This window comes from Neovison vison, chromosome 14 (assembly GCF_020171115.1).
Source record: "Neovison vison isolate M4711 chromosome 14, ASM_NN_V1, whole genome shotgun sequence".
In the NCBI taxonomy this organism is placed as follows: domain Eukaryota; kingdom Metazoa; phylum Chordata; class Mammalia; order Carnivora; family Mustelidae; genus Neogale; species Neogale vison.
The window spans coordinates 11,342,345-11,358,643 of record NC_058104.1 but is presented as its reverse complement, the minus strand read 5'-3'; the positions used below and the strand labels follow the sequence as shown (position 1 = coordinate 11,358,643).

Below are 16,299 nucleotides of genomic sequence, written 5' to 3'. Positions count from 1 at the left end.
TAAAGATTTTATGTATTTATTTAACACAGATCGAGATCACAAGTAGGCAGAGAGGCAGGCAGAGAGAGAAGGGGAAGCAGCTCCCCGCTGAGCAGAGAGCCCTATGCGGGGCTCGATCCCAGGACCCTGAGATCATGACCTGAGCCAAAGGCAGACACCTAACTGACTGAGCCACCCAGTCGCCCCCGCTTGAATCTCATTCTAGAACAACCCTTTCCTGAATCCAGAATTCTCTCCAGGCTCTCCCTCCCCCCTGGCAGTGCCTTCCCAGTGTCTGCTGTGGGAATCTTTCACTGCCCCTTCCTGACCCAGTTCCTTCTCACTTCGTGGCCAAGCCCTGGGCAATAGCATTCCCTTTGACCTCTTTGCCAAGGATCCACTCCTCTTCTGTATCAAAAGCGCATATCCAGCTGTCACCCCGACCCCTCCCTTCTGGGTGTTTCACAGCTCCCTTTACCTTGAAGGAACCAAAGCAGAACTCATTTCTTTCTTTTTTTAAAAAAGAGTTTATTTATGTAATTGACAGTGGGAGAGAGAGAGAGAGAGAGCACACAAGCAGAGGGAGCAGCAGACAGAGGGAGAAATAGGCTCCCCACCGAGCAGGTAGCCTGATGCGGGGCTCGATCCCAGGACTGCGGGATCGTGACCTGAGCCAAAGGCAGACGCTTAACAACTGAGCCATCCAGGTGACCCAGAACTCATCATTTCTGAGACCACAGCCCACAGTCTCCCTCCTCAAACCTGGTCCTCTTTGTGTCCCCATCCCCAGGAAGGATGTCACCATCCACACACTTGTACAAGCTGGAAACAGTCTTCTTGGGCTCCTGCCAACTTCCCATCACCCTGTGGCACCTGTTACCAAGGCCTGGCCAGGTGACCTCGTAGGCATCCATCCCCACAGCCACCGCCCTGGTCCAACAGAACATCCCCTTCTATGTATAGCCTTGTATTAGTCTGCTGTATCCCTGACAGCTGCTTCTCAAACTTAAATGTGCACCTGAGTAACTTGGAAAGGCTTTAAGCCTTCACGATCAGGTCCGGTCTAGACCAATTAAATCAGAAGCCGTCAGCGTGGAAGCTTCAACCACCAGCATTTTTAAAGTGATTCCAATAGGGCAACCAAGGTTAAGAAGCACTGTGAGAGGGACGCCTGGGTGGCGCAGTTGGTTGGACGACTGCCTCCGGCTCAGGGCGTGATCCTGGAGTCCCTGGATCGAGTCCCACATCAGGCTCCCAGCTCCATGGGGAGTCTGCTTCGCTCTCTGACCTTCTCCTCGCTCATTCTCTCTCTCACTGTCTCTCTCTCTCAAATAAATAAAATAAAATCTTTAAAAAAAAAAAAAAAAAAGAAGCACTGTGAGAAGATGCTTTGAGCTGCAAACAGCACCTGTTTGGAGCTCAAGTTGGTTAAATCAGTGTGCTAAATCAGTTAAATAATAAATAATAAATAAATTTAAATTAGTTAAATCCCCATACTATGTATGCATCAGAATCACTTAGCTAGTGGGGCTTTTTAAAATACAGATTGCCAGGGACCCCCATGTCCAGAGTTTCTGAGTCAGCAGGTCTGGAATGGAGTCTAAAAATTTACATTTCCGGAGCGCCTGGGTGGCTCAGTGGGTTAAAGCCTCTGCCTTCCGCTCAGGTCATGATCCCAGGGTCCTGGGATCGAGCCCGAGCCTGCTTGCCTTCCTCTCTCTCTGCCTGCCTCTCTGCCTACTTGTGATCTCTGTCTGTCAAATAAATAAAATCTTTAAAAAAAGAATTTACATTTCCAACAATGCTGGTCTGCAGCCCATACAACCAAGTCTCCCTGCCCCCCACAAACCCATGGGTAGAGAGCTCCCTCCCTGATCTGCCCAGCCTTCCCAAGTCTTGCTTTGTCACTGGTTGTCCTTCCACAAGCTAACCTCGGCTTCCCGCTGTGACTCCTTCGGGTGAGAGGCAGACCTTATCATCACCACGTGGCGAGGTAGGAGGAGGATGGGTCTCGGAGTGTAGCCGACCCCAGTTTACCACCCACCCCAAGGAGATGTATCTCTTGCTTCCTTGTTGACCTTGGGTAAGTCACCTGACCTGAGCCTAATTTTTTTTCATTTGTTTAATTTCATAGCATCACTGGCCTTAAAGGCCGCTAGAAAAATCAAGTAACTCCTGATGTGGGAATCCTATAGTCTTGACTGAGCTCTCCGCAGAGCCCTACTCTTTCTTCTCCTTGTCCCCCACATCCATAGATTATGGAGTCACAGACCTGCATGTGTCCCCACGTTCACTCTTCATCCATGCGATCTCTGCAAAGTCACTTAATGGGCACTTCCTAGAGCATTACTATCCTAATCTGTGGAATGGGAATGGGAGATTAAATGAAAGGCAAAGCTCCCAATCAATGAATGTCCTATGCAAAAAATGCTTGGTGAATGAAGTTCTTAAAGGCACAGCTTTGTCCGGGCATCTGGCTGGCTCAGTCAGAAGAACATCTGACTCTTGATCTGGGGGTCATAAATTTGAGCCCCACAACGGGTGTAGAGATTGTTTAAATAACTAGGAAAAAAAAGCACAGCTTTGTCTCTAGGTGATATAGTGGTTCGTGGCCAGTCCTATAGTTCTAAATAGCAAATTAAGGAGGAAAAGCCCCAGGATGTTCTGGACACCCCACCCCACTGCCCACAGATGAGTCAATGTCAACCTCACCCCACCCCACCCCACCCCCAAGGACAAAAGGGAAGGAAATGAGGCCACACTCCATTTGCTCTCTGACTGGATCTATGCCCTCCACCAAGCTTACCGGTCTGTCTGTCACCTGTTCTCTGCACAGCCCTTCTCCTTAGAGGGTCCCTTCTAAAGGCCCGAGATCCTGCACTCTCAGGACACGTTCCCTGGTGGGCACGGAAACCTTTGAATCTGGAATCCCTGACCCTGGTATTTCAACTCACTCTGGGTTGCAGGCTGGGAGGCCCGTGGGGCACTGCTCCGTCCTGGGAAGCAGGTCGAATTTAAACCCCATCAACTAGTCGTTCAGAATGTCTCTTTTTCTCTTTTTAAATATTTTATTTATTTATTTGGCAGGCACAGAGGGAGCGCAAGCAGGGGGAGAGGGAGAAGAAAGCTTCCCTTGGAGCAGGGAGCCCAAATGCGGCTCGATCCCCAGAACCCTGGGATCATGATCCGAACCCAAGGCAGACACTTAACGACTGACCCACCCAGGCGCCCCGAATATCTCCTTTTTGGCTAAATCAGAACGAGCTCCGTAGACCTATCCCCAGCCTCCGGGTTTTGATATCGCACAATAAGTTATGTGAGATGTCACCCCTGGGGGAAACCTGGTAAAGGTATACGGGGAACCTTCCTGCTGGTTCTCCCAAACTCCTTGCGACTCACTAATTTCAAAATAAAACTCTCTCGTTAAAAGTCTTTTCAAGTTCCTTTCCACTCCCCAGGCCACCCCTAAGTCTAGACCCTTATCACCTCCCTCTCGGATCCCGGCAGCCGCCTCCCGATTTTCCTTCTGTCTTTCGTCCTGGCACACACTGGTCCATCCAGACGACCTCATCCCCGTGTTGCTTCCTCGAAAGGATCCACTGTGGTGATGGCTGGAACAGCGCCTTGAACAAACGATTATCAGTAAACTGCTCGGGAGGACTCGGCAGAACCAACAAACCCATCCCTTGACCTGCGAAGGCGACGCAGCCAAACCCCGGAGGCGCAAGCCCCGCCCCTCGGAAAGCTCCGACGACCAGGCCCCGCCCCGCGAGACGTACTAACGGCCAAGCCCCGCCCCTCGGGTACGTTCCAACGCTCAGGCCCCGCCCCGCGAGCCGGGCACCGCCAAGCCCCGCCCTTTCGGAAGCGCCAACGCTCAGGCCCCGCCCCGCCGGGTGCCCAACGGCCAGATCCCGCCCCTCGGGACGGGCCAACGGCCAGACCCCGCCTCGCGTACGTGCGCGGCCCCGCGGAGGCGTGCTGGCGCCCGCGTCGCCGGAGGCTGAGGTGGCAGCGGGCCTGCCAGCATGGAGCTGCCGCAGATGCCGGAGCTGATGGGCCTGTCGCTGCTGCTCGGGCTGCTGGCCCTGATGGCGACGGCGGCGGTAGCGCGGGGGTGGCTGCGCGCGGAGGAGGAGACGTGCAGCCGGTCCGCCGGTTAGTGGGGCGGGGCGGGGCGGGTGGGGGCGACCCGCGGGGACCTCCCCGTCGTGCGACGTGCGCTTTGGGCCCGGCAGGGGTGCCGCGGACCCCCGGGGGCCTCAGTTTCTCCTTCGGCGAAGTGAGCTTCGTTCGTTTCCCGAGACGAGGTAGCGGCTCGCCGGGCTGGTGGCGCCCGCAGTTGCAGGCTGCGTCCCGCGCTGCCGCCGTCTCGGCCGAGGAGCTGTCCCGCTCCGCCTCCGCGTCCCCCCGGGGCCGCTGCGAGCTTGCAAACTCCGCAGCTCGCCACTAGCTCGTTATTTCAGGAAAGCGGGGAGGGGTGAGGGGAGGCGGACCCGCATTTGTCAGCGCTCCCGGCTAGTTCTTAATAGGTGGGGGCGGGGCGGGTGGGGTGGGGATCCTTTAGGGAGCGCGTAAGGCAGAACCCCCGAAAGTGTAAGCGAAAAATAGAGTGAAGTCGGTTTCAGGGAGGAGGTCGGTTCTAGCGACTGGAAACCCGAGGGTGGGAGCGATCAGCGCTGCTTTTTTCGTTGGGGGCGGTGGGGGTCAAGGAAGTCTTCTCTGAGTAGGAAGCACGTGGCGTGGGGTCTGGAAGGATGGATGTGTCCGTGTGGCCAAGGAGGAAGGAAGCGCATCGCTGGCAAAGGCAACGGGCGTGAAGGCAGGCGGTTCTCGGAGGGCATTTGATGGGACCCTGATGTGAGCGGAGCAGGGGTGGGGGCGGGTGCTGGTGGAACGAGGCCGGAGAGGGCAGATCGTGGTGGTCTCCGCCCACCGGCCTTAGTCGCTGTATTTCCTGGAGGAATTGAGGGGCGTCTGCAGTAACCTAACAAAGCCAGCCTTGCACCTGGCCTGCTTCTCAGCGGAAACATTTGTTTTATGCAAAAGGGACTGGCGCCCTTCGGGCACAGGGTTGGAGCTCCACAGGTGTCGACTCCCTGCCTCTCATCCCCAGTTCTCTCTGGGAGTCGTCCGGGCCTCCATTGCTTGCGTGGGGGTCATCCTCTCTTCTCTTTAAGGAGACGAAAGCCCAGTGAAGCAACTTGCCCAAGGCCGGGGCCGCCAGATTTGGTCCTGCAGGTTTTTCCCTACTTAGGGATGTGTGGCCGGTGACCTGCACTTGGGTCCTGTGCTGTGTACCCGCTGAGCTGTGCGGGCCCAGAGAGGGCGCCTTTTCTAATTTGCACCGAGGTGCTGTATGGACTAACAGATCACTCGGTGGTACAGACACAGTCCCAGCCCAGTCTGATCCCAAACCCAGTTTGCCCACATCCCAAGCCACGGACCAGCCTGGGTCCCTGTCTGGTCACCTTTTGCTGCTGCACTCCACGTCTGGCCAGTCACAGATGGTCAGAAAGGCCGAGTGAGCGAGTGAATGGGTCCATGACACGGCCCCTCCTCATAGGCCAAAAAGCGAATGGATTGCCACTTGACAAGTCCTTGAGATCCAAGAAGCAGAAGCAGCATCAACGAATTCGCAAGGAGAAGCCTCAACAGCACAACTTCTCGCACCGCCTCCTGGCCGGGGCATTGAAGGTACATGGGCACCCGTGCTCAGCGCACACACACACACACACACACACAAAGACTCACACAGACTCACACCTCCCCCTCCCCCCGCAGACTTTTCCTCGCTAGTATTCCATGCACGTGATAGAGTCTTCCGCTTCTGACCCAGATCCGTGGGGATGCCCCATTCCCATCCCTCCTCACGACACCCCATCACCAGCTTGCAGTTAATCCAGGCAGCAGACCCCGTCTGCCCAAGGGGTCCCTGTTCATACTTCCTGCAACCCTTCCCTCAGAGCCACAGTGGGAACATATCTTGCATGGACTTTAGCAGCAATGGCAAGTACCTGGCCACCTGCGCGGACGATCGCACCGTCCGCATCTGGAGCACCAAGGACTTCCTGCAGCGGGAGCATCGCAGCATGAGAGCCAACGTGGAGCTGGACCACGCCACCCTGGTGCGCTTCAGCCCCGACTGCAGGTGGGACGCAGCTCTGCCCGCAGGAGCCCAGCCCCAGGCTTTATGTCCTTCCCACACCTGACTTGGGATAGTGATGGGAGGGGGGATGGGGGGACCCTGGATCTCCCTGGGGTGTGGCAGAAAGCAGATGCGGACAGCTTGAGCACCTCCCGGGGCTCCGTGGAGGTCTCTGCATTTCACACAGCCAGAAAGCAGAGAGGGGAGGATGTGTTCCTTCTTGGGAAGTACCAGATGAAGCCCGGCTCCAGAGTCGTTTTGGAAGCCATGATAACGGTTTTCTAAACTCTGAAGGAGCCAAAGCTACGAGAGTCATATCTTCTGAGGAGTGTTAAGAGGTTTTGAACGAAGGGGTTAAGTTGCAGGGCTGACTGGGGCAAGAAGGAAGACCGTGGTTTTCCTCAGAGCCTAGCACAGAACCTGGCGCACAGAGGCCTCCAAACGAACGAGTGCCTTGTCTGCTACCTGTCTCTAGAGCCTTCATCGTCTGGCTGGCCAACGGAGACACCCTTCGCGTCTTCAAGATGACCAAGCGAGAGGATGGAGGCTACACCTTCACAGCCAACCCGGAAGACTTTCCTAAAAAGCACAAGGCACCCGTCATCAACATTGGCATCGCGGACACAGGTAAGAGGCGTTCAGAGGGTAAGACTAGAAGAAATAGCACCAGTTACCTGCGGAATGCGTTAGCGCTGCCTAGAGTTACGCTGAGTTCTAGTGTGACGAAAGGTCTCTGGCTCTGGGCTCCCCTGGTGTCCCAGAGCCACAGCAGGTCCCCAGCGGAGGCAGGTAAGACCCACAGTCTTGAGCAAAATCCTGATCTTTGGGGACCCTTGGCCCAGGAGGGGAGCATGGAGATTTGAGACAGCAGAGGCCTTTGTAAGTGTCTCCTCAGAGAATGACACTTGGTTAGGTCATTGACCCCAGTTCCTGTCACCACCCCCCTGGTCCTTCCCCTCTCAGGGAAGTTCATCATGACTGCTTCCAGTGACACGACTATCCTCATCTGGAATCTGAAAGGTCACGTGCTGTCGACCATCAACACCAACCAGATGAACAACACGCATGCTGCTATCTCCCCCTGTAGCAGGTGAGGAAGGAGGGACTTGGCGTCGGGGGTGGGCAGAAGTTGTGGCCAGGGACAGAGCAGAGAGCCAGCTTCAAACGGGAAAGAGCGTACGGTGTGGAATCAGGACGCCTAGATCCAAGCCCTTAGTCTCTGTTCATCTGTAGTTTTTAGAAGGCTGGGCTGGGGGTATTACGTACCTTACAGAGTGGTTACGAAGATGGATTGAGTCCTGCGTATAAAAGCGGTTTTAAAAGACACGGCGTTGGGGCGCCTGGGTGGCTCAGTGGGTTAAGCCGTTGCCTTCGGCTCAGGTCAGGATCTCAGGGTCCTGGAATCGAGTCCCGCATCGGGCTCTCTGCTCAGCGGGGAGCCTGCTTCCTCCTCTCTCTCTCTGCCTGCCTCTCTGCCTACTCGTGATCTCTCTCTGTCAAATAAATAAATAAAATCTTTAAAAAAAAAAAAAAACAAAAAACGGCGTTATGTACGCATAAGATGATTGACTGTTACGAGGTTTAGCGGGTTGGCAGAAATGAGATACCCTTAAAGTGAAGTTGTAAAGGAACCTGGTTGTGTGGCAGGTTCGTGGCCTCCTGTGGCTTCACCCCAGATGTAAAAGTCTGGGAAGTGTGCTTTGGGAAGAAAAGCGACTTCCAGGAGGTCGTGCGAGCCTTCGAACTGAAGGGCCACTCCGCGGCCGTCCACTTCTTCGCTTTCTCCAACGACTCCCGCCGGTGAGTGCCTCCTCTCTGACGTCTTACTGGTGCCTCCCAGCCCCTCTTGGCAACCAGGGCCCTTTTCCCTATCTCTGCTGCCACTCTGAAGTGGGTAGAGTGCCCGGGCTTCAGCAGGAGGTAGGCCTGGCCGTGCATTTGGCTTCCTAGCTGGAGCCCCTCACGCCATCCTGGTGCCCTCCCCGCTCAGGGTGTGTTGGGGCTAGAGCCGTGATTTTCCATGCTGCAGGATGGCCTCGGTCTCCAAGGATGGTACGTGGAAACTGTGGGACACAGACGTGGAGTACAAGAAGCAGCAGGATCCCTACTTGCTGAGGACAGGCTGCTTTGAAGCTGCGAGCACCACGCCGTGCCGCCTGGCACTCTCCCCAGATGCCCAGGTCTTGGCCTTGGCCAGTGGCAGCAGTATTCATCTCTACAACACCCGGCGGGGTGAGAAGGAGGAGAGCTTTGAGCAGGTCCATGGGGAGTGTATCACTGACTTGTCCTTTGACATCACTGGCCGGCTTCTGGCCTCCTGTGGGGACCGGGCAGTGCGGCTTTTCCACAACACCCCCGGCCACCGGGCAGTGGTGGAGGAAATGCAGGGCCTCCTGAAGCGGGCCTCCAACGAGAGCACCCGCCAGAGGCTGCAGCAGCAGCTGACCCAGGCCCAGGAGGCTCTGAGAAGCCTGGGCGCCTTGAAGAAATGACTCTGGGAGGGTCTGGCAGGAAAGATCGGGCATGCTGCTGCCGCCGCGGCTGCCCTTTCTTCGCGGGGACTCCCCAGCTGGGAACCTTTTGAAAGGAGTATTCTGATTTTCTCAGTGGCGGCTCCTCTCTCCCTTTTCCCCATTGAAACTATTCTTGCCTACTTTGATCTCTCTCTCTCTTCTTGCCGGTTGTGACTCCTGGCCTTACATGACCTCCCAGACTAATGACCAAGGTGCTTCTCTTTCTCCTGGGCCCGAGGGAGGGACTCTGTCTTCACCAGGCACAGAGGGAAGGAGTAAATTGGAGAGAGAGAGAGAGGACATGACCTTGACCTTGTGGCATCACACCCTGGTACCCAAAGGAGTTTGTTATTGTGGAGGCAAAACCTAGGGGACACCTGAGTACTAACCAGCGGTCTTGGCAGGGCTGGGAGCCTGGGGTATTTTCCTCTGTGCTGTGGTGTCAAGGAAGGGCTAGTCTTAATCCGGGCGAAGCTCCTACCTCCATTGAAGGGGAATTAAGGGATTCCATTCTGTGCCTCAGTTTTTTTATTTGTAAAATGGACGTTAGATTTTCTCTCGACCTACTTATTACAGAGGTGTTGTGAAGGTATGCACGTATAAAGTCCCTCGATGTGGGAAAGAGTACTAATATGTGTTGCCTGTCAGCCACTTACTAACAACCAGGTAAAAGTGGGACTCAGTGGAGTTTGAAACTAAATGAAAGGAAAGAAATACATTCCCTTGGGAAGGCGAAGTTTCTGGAACTTGATCATATGTGTTGTATCTGGTTCTGCTTTAAGTCGGGTAGAGGAATCATAGGATTCTAGGATTGGACTCTTCTCTTCAAGGTTACATCCTGTTTTCAGTTTGTCCTGTATTTCAGTGTCCGCTCTGTGTCCAGCACAGCACTAGGCACTGGAGATAAAAACGAACAGGATATGATTACTGCCGTCAGGCATGGCTAATGGGAGAGGGGGCATGTGGCTATCAAGCGCTTTCTGCTAGTTAATTCATAGCTGTGGACGGCTGCTGGGAAAGTCAAGGCGAGAGAGGACTGAATCGGGACTCAGGCAATGGATCTGAAGTTGAAGTTGGTAAAAGATGCCGCATTTCGAAGTTCAAATGTTTTGGGTTTGAGACTATTTCGGTGTGGGAGAAGGAACACGAGGATCCAGAAGCCTTGAATCTTGGCAAAATGCATTCATCTGAAATCACGTTCTTGCTCTCTCTTTCCCTAAAACCGAGGCCTCCCCAAATATCCTAAATATTTGAACGAGGCATAACCTTGGAGTTATCCTTGATGACGGACTCTCTTTTTCATGAATCCCTCCTGCCTACCCTCACTCCTACCATTCCACTCCATCAGCAAATTCTTTTGGTTGGACTCGAGATGATATCCTGAATCTGTTTCTCTCCATCTTTTCTGTTATCATCCTGGCCCTAACCGCTGTCACCTACTGGACTGTGATAAGGTTGCTTCCTCACGGGTCTCACTGCTTCCTCCCTTGCCTCGTTAAGTCACTCTCTACGTAGCAGAGTGATTTTTGAAAATGTAAACCAGAGCACATTGTTCCCAAGCCTTCCAGAGGCTTCCCATCGCACTCGGAATAAAATCCAAAATTCTCGTCATGGCCTACAAGGTCCTATGTAATCTGGCTTCTTCCTTCCTCTGTGATCTCGTTACCACTCTGCCAGCCACCCCAACCTTGCTCTTACAGATTTGGCCAAGCCAAGTTCTGTCCCAAGAAGCTGTGCCCTCTGCTTGGAAGCCTTTTTCTTTGCTGTTGGCCGGCTTAACAGGCTTGTCGTAATTCAGTCCTCCGTCCAGTTACACTTGACAGAGAACCCTCCCTGACCACCCAGTCTGAAGTAGCCCTTTCCACCAATCACTTCTCACCTGTCACAGTAGCTTACTTGATTTGTGTTTTGTGTTTACCTAAGGCCGTCTTGAAATTATCTTGTGTGGATACTTGTTTGCTCCTGGGGCTGAATACTTAGGAAGGTCAAGTGGAAAACGCAGATGCAGGCATGGGGTCACACCGGCCCGGGTGCAAGACGGTGGGAAATGGGGGGAAACTGAAGTGATCTCCGGAGGGCCCGTGTCCAAGGTGAGGGAGGAGAAGGGCGGCTGCTACTTATTACTCGGGAATCCAGCAGAAGCTGCTTGTTTGAGAGAAGCTAGAAGCTGGCGATTTATTGGAAAAAGGCAAAAATTAAACACTATGCGGACCAAACAGGACACTAATGTGGGCCAGATGCAGTCCACCAGTCTCTCATTGGGAGCTTCTGGATTGTTCCATTAAGCTCCGGAAATGTGAGCTCCACAAGGGCAGATCTTTGTCCTTTTTATTTGCTCTGTATCCCAAGCACTATACCAGGGACAGAGTGAGCACTCAATAAATATTGAAGTCAAGCTGTGGGGCCGGTTAGCAGACATTTCGATGCCCTCTGTGTGCACTGTCCCTCTCAATGTCCTTTGTGGTTTTATACTCCTGATAACAGACTCCTGGTTTATAATGCTATGTACATGGGTCCTGGTGAATATTTGCTTTCAGGGTGTCAGAAGAACGAGGCTAAAACACTTCTTTGCACATCTGTCTGGTTCTGGCTTGACTCTCACTCTGTGTCCAGGAGGCAAGTGAGCATAGTATGTTGAGTTACTGAAGTCAGATGTCTTTGGCTCCAGGTTCGGCCGGGTCGCTGACTGACCTGAAACCTTGAGCAGACGGATCATAGGGCCGCTCTCTGAGTTTGTTTCCTCATCTGTAAAATGGGAATGAAGCCTGTCCTGAGGGTTTTGTAGGGCCGTGAGTGTCTCATGAGACAAGTGAAGCAGAAAAAGCCTCGGGACTTCCTGAGGACACCTCTCCTCTCACAGTGTCACTAATGTCAAGGCCGCTTCTCTTGTCAGCATGGAAGAAGGTATCTGGACATGAACACAGAGCAGAGGCCGCTGTGTGTTTCTGATGAAAACTCTGTGTGTGAAGGCAGCATTAATATTTTAGTATTACTATCTCAACTTCTGTGGGTTTGCAATTTTTCAAAATAAAAAGCCGGGAATATATTTTACATGGTGGTACATAGCCTATTTTTATCAGTCATCAAAAATAGAACATGGTATTTAAACCACAAAAGTGCACAATTAAAAGCCTATTAATAGCCTTGGTCAGTTTCCATCAAGGTAGGAAGGCTCCTCCTCTGCAAGATGAATGGGGGTAGGAAGCACATACTGTCGCGATGAGTCATCAGTGATAGTGGACTGTCTCAGCGTTAGGTAGACCGAACATTGCCCCCAATTGGCCACAGATCTAGAAACGTAGTAATTTGGGGGTTCATGTACTTCTCTACCAGAGGCAGCGTCTTATTGGTGAACGTGGCTTGGTTCCACACCCCGCTCTCGAGGCAGAGGCGCACGGAGGGGCACAGGTTGGCATTGCAGGACTGGCCACAGCAACTGAAGGCCCGATTGCTGTATGCAGTTGTGCTGTGGCTTCTAAGCGTGTCAGGGCATTTCCAAGTCTCCCATTTCTTCAAGCTGCCAACTCTGATTCCAGAGTTCTGGGCTGCTGGAGAATGAGCCTGCTCTCCACTTTTCCACACGCACACCCGGTTTGAGTCCATTCGCGTTTCCCTTTTTTTTTTTTTTTTAAGATTTTATTTATTTGACAGATGGATCACAAGTAGGCAGAGAGGCAGGCAGAGAGAGAGGGGGAGACAGGCTCCCTGCTGAGCAGAGAGCCCGATGTGGGGCTCTATCCCAGGACCCTGAGATCATGACCCGAGTCGAAGTCAGAGGCTTTAACCCACTGAGCCACCCAGGCGCCCCTCGTCTGCATTTTCTTGATCACGTGAGTAGCGGCTAACTTGAGTACTAAGCCTTTGATCCCCAAAACCCACTATTGATTTTGCCTCAGCCGGCCTCCGGACATCCACATCTTAATTCTCATTTGGTGAACTACACTTCCCCGACTCTTAATCCACAATCCACACGACTTAGAGGAGAGAGAGATGGAGACCCTCCATGGTGGGCATGTAACCGATCATCAGGTCCCTGGACTTGCCAGATCTTTAGAAAAGATGTAATTGTCCACGGGACTGCTTAGTAAGTAGGATTAGGCGTATTACAGTGGGCAGTCCTGCCCTAGGAGGAAGCTAACACAGGGGGCAGAGACCTCGTGCTGAGGATGCCAGTGAGGCTGTGGGATCCAGACACACTGACGTGTCTGCCACGGGACTTGTCAGTTACAAGAACCAATAAATTCCTATTTATGATGAAGTCCGTTTGAATTGGGATATTCTTGCTTGCAATCGAAAGGCCTTAACATCGGTATTCTGAGAGTTAAACCGCCCTAGGCATATAATCAGTGGCACACCCCAGTATTTCAGCGGCCTCTCTGGTACGTACCTTTAGCCATCAGGCACATCCCCAACATCTGTAAAAGCCAGAAGCAGGAACACCAATGGAGATCCCCGCTCCACGTCGTAAGTTAAAAAACCCAGCTGAGCCCAAACATGTCCCACCGTCCTCACCGAGACATAACGTTCCGAAAGGCCAAGTTTGAAAGAGAATTCTTTTTTTTTTTTTTTAAGATTTTATTTATTTATTTGACAGAGAGAGAGAGATCACAAGTAGGCAGAGAAACAGGCAGAGAGAGAGGAGGAAGCAGGCTCCCCACTGAGCAGAGAGCCCGATGCGGGCCTCGATCCCAGGACCCTGAGACCATGACCTGAGCCAAAGGCAGAAGCTTAACCCACTGAGCCACCCAGGTGCCCTTGAAATAGAATTCTGAGTCCAGTCTGTGCCACAGTGTGCTGTCACAGCGCCCCCTTCCCCACATGGTCTAGGCTTCTCTTCCCACCTGGTTCTTGGCCACATTGCAAGGGAAGCCCCAACGCACACTTCCCACGTGTCATCATATTTGCTGCAAACCATGACTTCTTACCCCCCTCTGCCCCCGGCACTGGGCTGTAAGGTGTGTACCATGGGGCAGTGCCATCGTGGAAATGGCCCCAGGGGAGAGGCTCCGGTAGGCCTTGGAAACAGGTTTGGGTCATTCTGGACAGAGATTCCAAGATCTGAGGTGGGTGCCTGAGCTGTTGTCTGGTGAGTGAGACGGGAACACAAGTGCTGAGTGTTCCCGTTTCCCTGGTCCCGCAAATCCTGTGCCTCATGGAGAGGGACATAGCCAGAGGAGGCCAGGACAGGTTCCCCCAGAAGGAGGCCTCTTGGCCACATCCAGCATCGTTAACCTTGTTAACCACCCTTGGTGTTTTGTCCACAGTTTCAAGTTCCCTAACCTAAGCTAAGCTCTCAACCCATCAGAAACGAAATGCAGGGGCGCCTGGGTGGCTCAGTGGGTTGAGCCTCTGCCTTCAGCTGAGGTCGTGATCCCAGGGTCCTGGGATGGAGGCCTGCGTCTGGCTGTCTGCTCAGCAGGGAGCCTGCTTCCCCCTCTTTGCCTGCCTCTCTGCCAACTTGTGATCTCTCTCTCTGTCAAATAAATAAAATCTTTAGAAAAAAAAAAAGAAATACAGTGAGTATTGGGAGTTGTCAGGGTTCAGCCAAGTATGTCTTCTAGAAGGTCTGGATATATGAAAGCAGCCCTGCATACTCACTGGTACCTGGGGCCTGACTCCTGCTGCTCCAGTCTCCCCTTTAAGTTCTGCCAAGTGTCCCGCAGAGGAGTTGCAGCCAGGGCATGTGTGTGGAAGGCGTCCACAGCTTGACCATTCCTCCATCACACCCCAGGATCAAGCCGACAGGTCAGGAGGGAAGCCACAGGGTGGCGGGGGGCTGAGCACCCCAGCTTTCTCTAATAGACTGATAGAGCTTTTCCTCCTCTTGTGAATGCTCTCTCTGCAACACAGGTGCCCAGGCTCTCGCTCAAACATCTCGAACTGCTCACTGGCTGGTAGCATAGTCTTGCTAATTGAGTAGGATTTTCTGATTTTTTTTTTTTTTTTTTTGGTAAGAATTTCAGTTAAATATATTGAATATTGTGTTTTACCCTCTAATCCCTTTCGTTTTTTTGTTTTTTTTTTTTTTTGTCCTCTCTAGTGGCCCCCTTCTGCCACGGCGGAAACAGGTCTGAGGATAAGGGGTACCACTCCCAGCGCACAACTTCAAGTCCAGCCCCCGTTCTCAGTGCGGTGCTGGTAACCACTCCCTCCGCCCTCGCGGCGGCTCTGAGATAGGTACTAATTAGATTCTAATTCTAATTCTACTCAATTAGAATGTCCCTATCACAGCATTGCCAGAGTCGCAGAGGCAGTGCACGCCTGGGCTGGGATTCAACTCCACGCGATCCGTGTCCAGAGCTCACGTTCTTGGTTCCCAAGCTGTGGCCAGTGTCAGAATCACCCAGGGCCGGGGTATAAACACCAAGTCCCAGGTCCTATCCTGCTTCGGCAGCCCAGGGCCTCTCTGTTCTTTATTAGCTCCAAAATTAGCTTACAGGGGATTCCTATACGAAAGCATGGGAGGTGCTACCCTTTACTCTTCTGCCTTGGTTTAGAATATTCTTCCGAGGCCTTGCCCTTGGGCATGTCCTGTTCCTACAAGTGAGTGTTTTCCTGCTTGTGCTCAGCAGAGGAAAAGCTACGGTTAACCAGCCAGCGGCCCCCACGGGCTATCCCATTCCTTGCTTGGCCCCAGAAGTCCTCCGGCTCGTGTCCCCGGCCACACGGGCCCGACCTCCACTGGCTCAGGAATTCTTTGGAGACTGTTTTCCTCCCATAGCCTCAGACTAACTTAAAAATGGCCCCTCATGGTTTTCACAAGCCTTCACATTCCTCTGTCTCTGCCCCACATTGTGTGCCAAGTGCTTTGACCGTCTGGAGGACAGGAGGACAAGTCTCATTCATTTCGGCATTCTTACTGCCTAAAAGAGAGCCAGTCAGCTGAATAAAAGGACTGCCACCTCCCTGGAACCTTCCCCAGTTGCCCCTGGGGCCTCAGGCTCCCTGAATGCCCACCAGGGGGCTCATTCTGGACACCTCCTGTCAGAAGGAACCTTTCCCACACCTGACCCAGGGACGCGGAAGCCTTTAACCAGCCTGCGGTTTGGGGCACAGCCTTCAAACTCCCAGAACCTGAAGCTGCTTTAAGAGGAGGGTCAGGAATAGAGCTTGGCTTACGGGGTTTTGTTTTGTGTTGTTTTTTTTTTTTTCCAAGATTTTATTTGACAGGCAGAGAGCACAAGTAGGCAGAGAGAGAGGGGGAGGGAAACAGGCTCCCTGCTGAGCAGAGAACCTGATTTGGGGCTCGATCCCAGGACCTGAGCCAGAATCACGACCTGAGCCAAAGGCAGAGGCCTTAACCCACCGAGTCACCCAGGCGCCCCGGCTTGTAGGTTTTTAAACCACACAATACATGGAAGGATTCAGACGGAGTTCTCATCCTAATGGCTTGCTGGTACATCCCAGGGACTCCCCCCGCCCTTCCTCCTCTTCACCAAGTTGGGCTCCCTGTGCGGCGGGAGGCTTGCTTGTCCCTCTCCCACTCCCCCTGCTTGTGTTCCGTCTCACTCACTCTGATGTTGTAGGGTTTGAAGACAGAGGAAGGAGCCATGAAGCAAGGAAAGTGGGCAGCTTCTAGAAGAAGCTGAAAAAAGAAAGGAAAGCTATTCTCCTTTACAGACTTTAGGAAGGAATGTACTTTGATCTCAGCCCGGTGTC

At 53.1% G+C, this 16,299-nt stretch overlaps 1 protein-coding gene across 1 annotated transcript; it reads left to right on the top strand.

Moving 5' to 3' along the window:
• The first annotated feature begins 3,970 nt into the window (after nucleotides 1-3,970).
• TBL2 (transducin beta like 2) lies at nucleotides 3,971-11,691 on the top strand. Its single transcript, XM_044232823.1, has 7 exons — nucleotides 3,971-4,137; nucleotides 5,546-5,676; nucleotides 5,946-6,130; nucleotides 6,603-6,754; nucleotides 7,091-7,217; nucleotides 7,775-7,927; nucleotides 8,157-11,691. Exons 1-7 carry the CDS (start codon nucleotides 4,008-4,010, stop codon nucleotides 8,617-8,619), a joined length of 1,341 nt encoding a protein of 446 aa, XP_044088758.1. The 5' UTR covers nucleotides 3,971-4,007; the 3' UTR covers nucleotides 8,620-11,691.
• The last annotated feature ends 4,608 nt before the right edge of the window (nucleotides 11,692-16,299 follow it).

Bases quoted from the DNA above. Each gene is read 5' to 3' on its own strand.
- TBL2 (XM_044232823.1), top strand. From the start codon at position 4,008: ATGGAGCTGCCGCAGATGCCGGAGCTGATGGGCCTGTCGCTGCTGCTC. The intron at 7,218-7,774 runs GTGAGGAAGGAG...GTTGTGTGGCAG, and splicing joins GCTATCTCCCCCTGTAGCAG to GTTCGTGGCCTCCTGTGGCT. The intron at 7,928-8,156 runs GTGAGTGCCTCC...TCCATGCTGCAG, and splicing joins TTCTCCAACGACTCCCGCCG to GATGGCCTCGGTCTCCAAGG.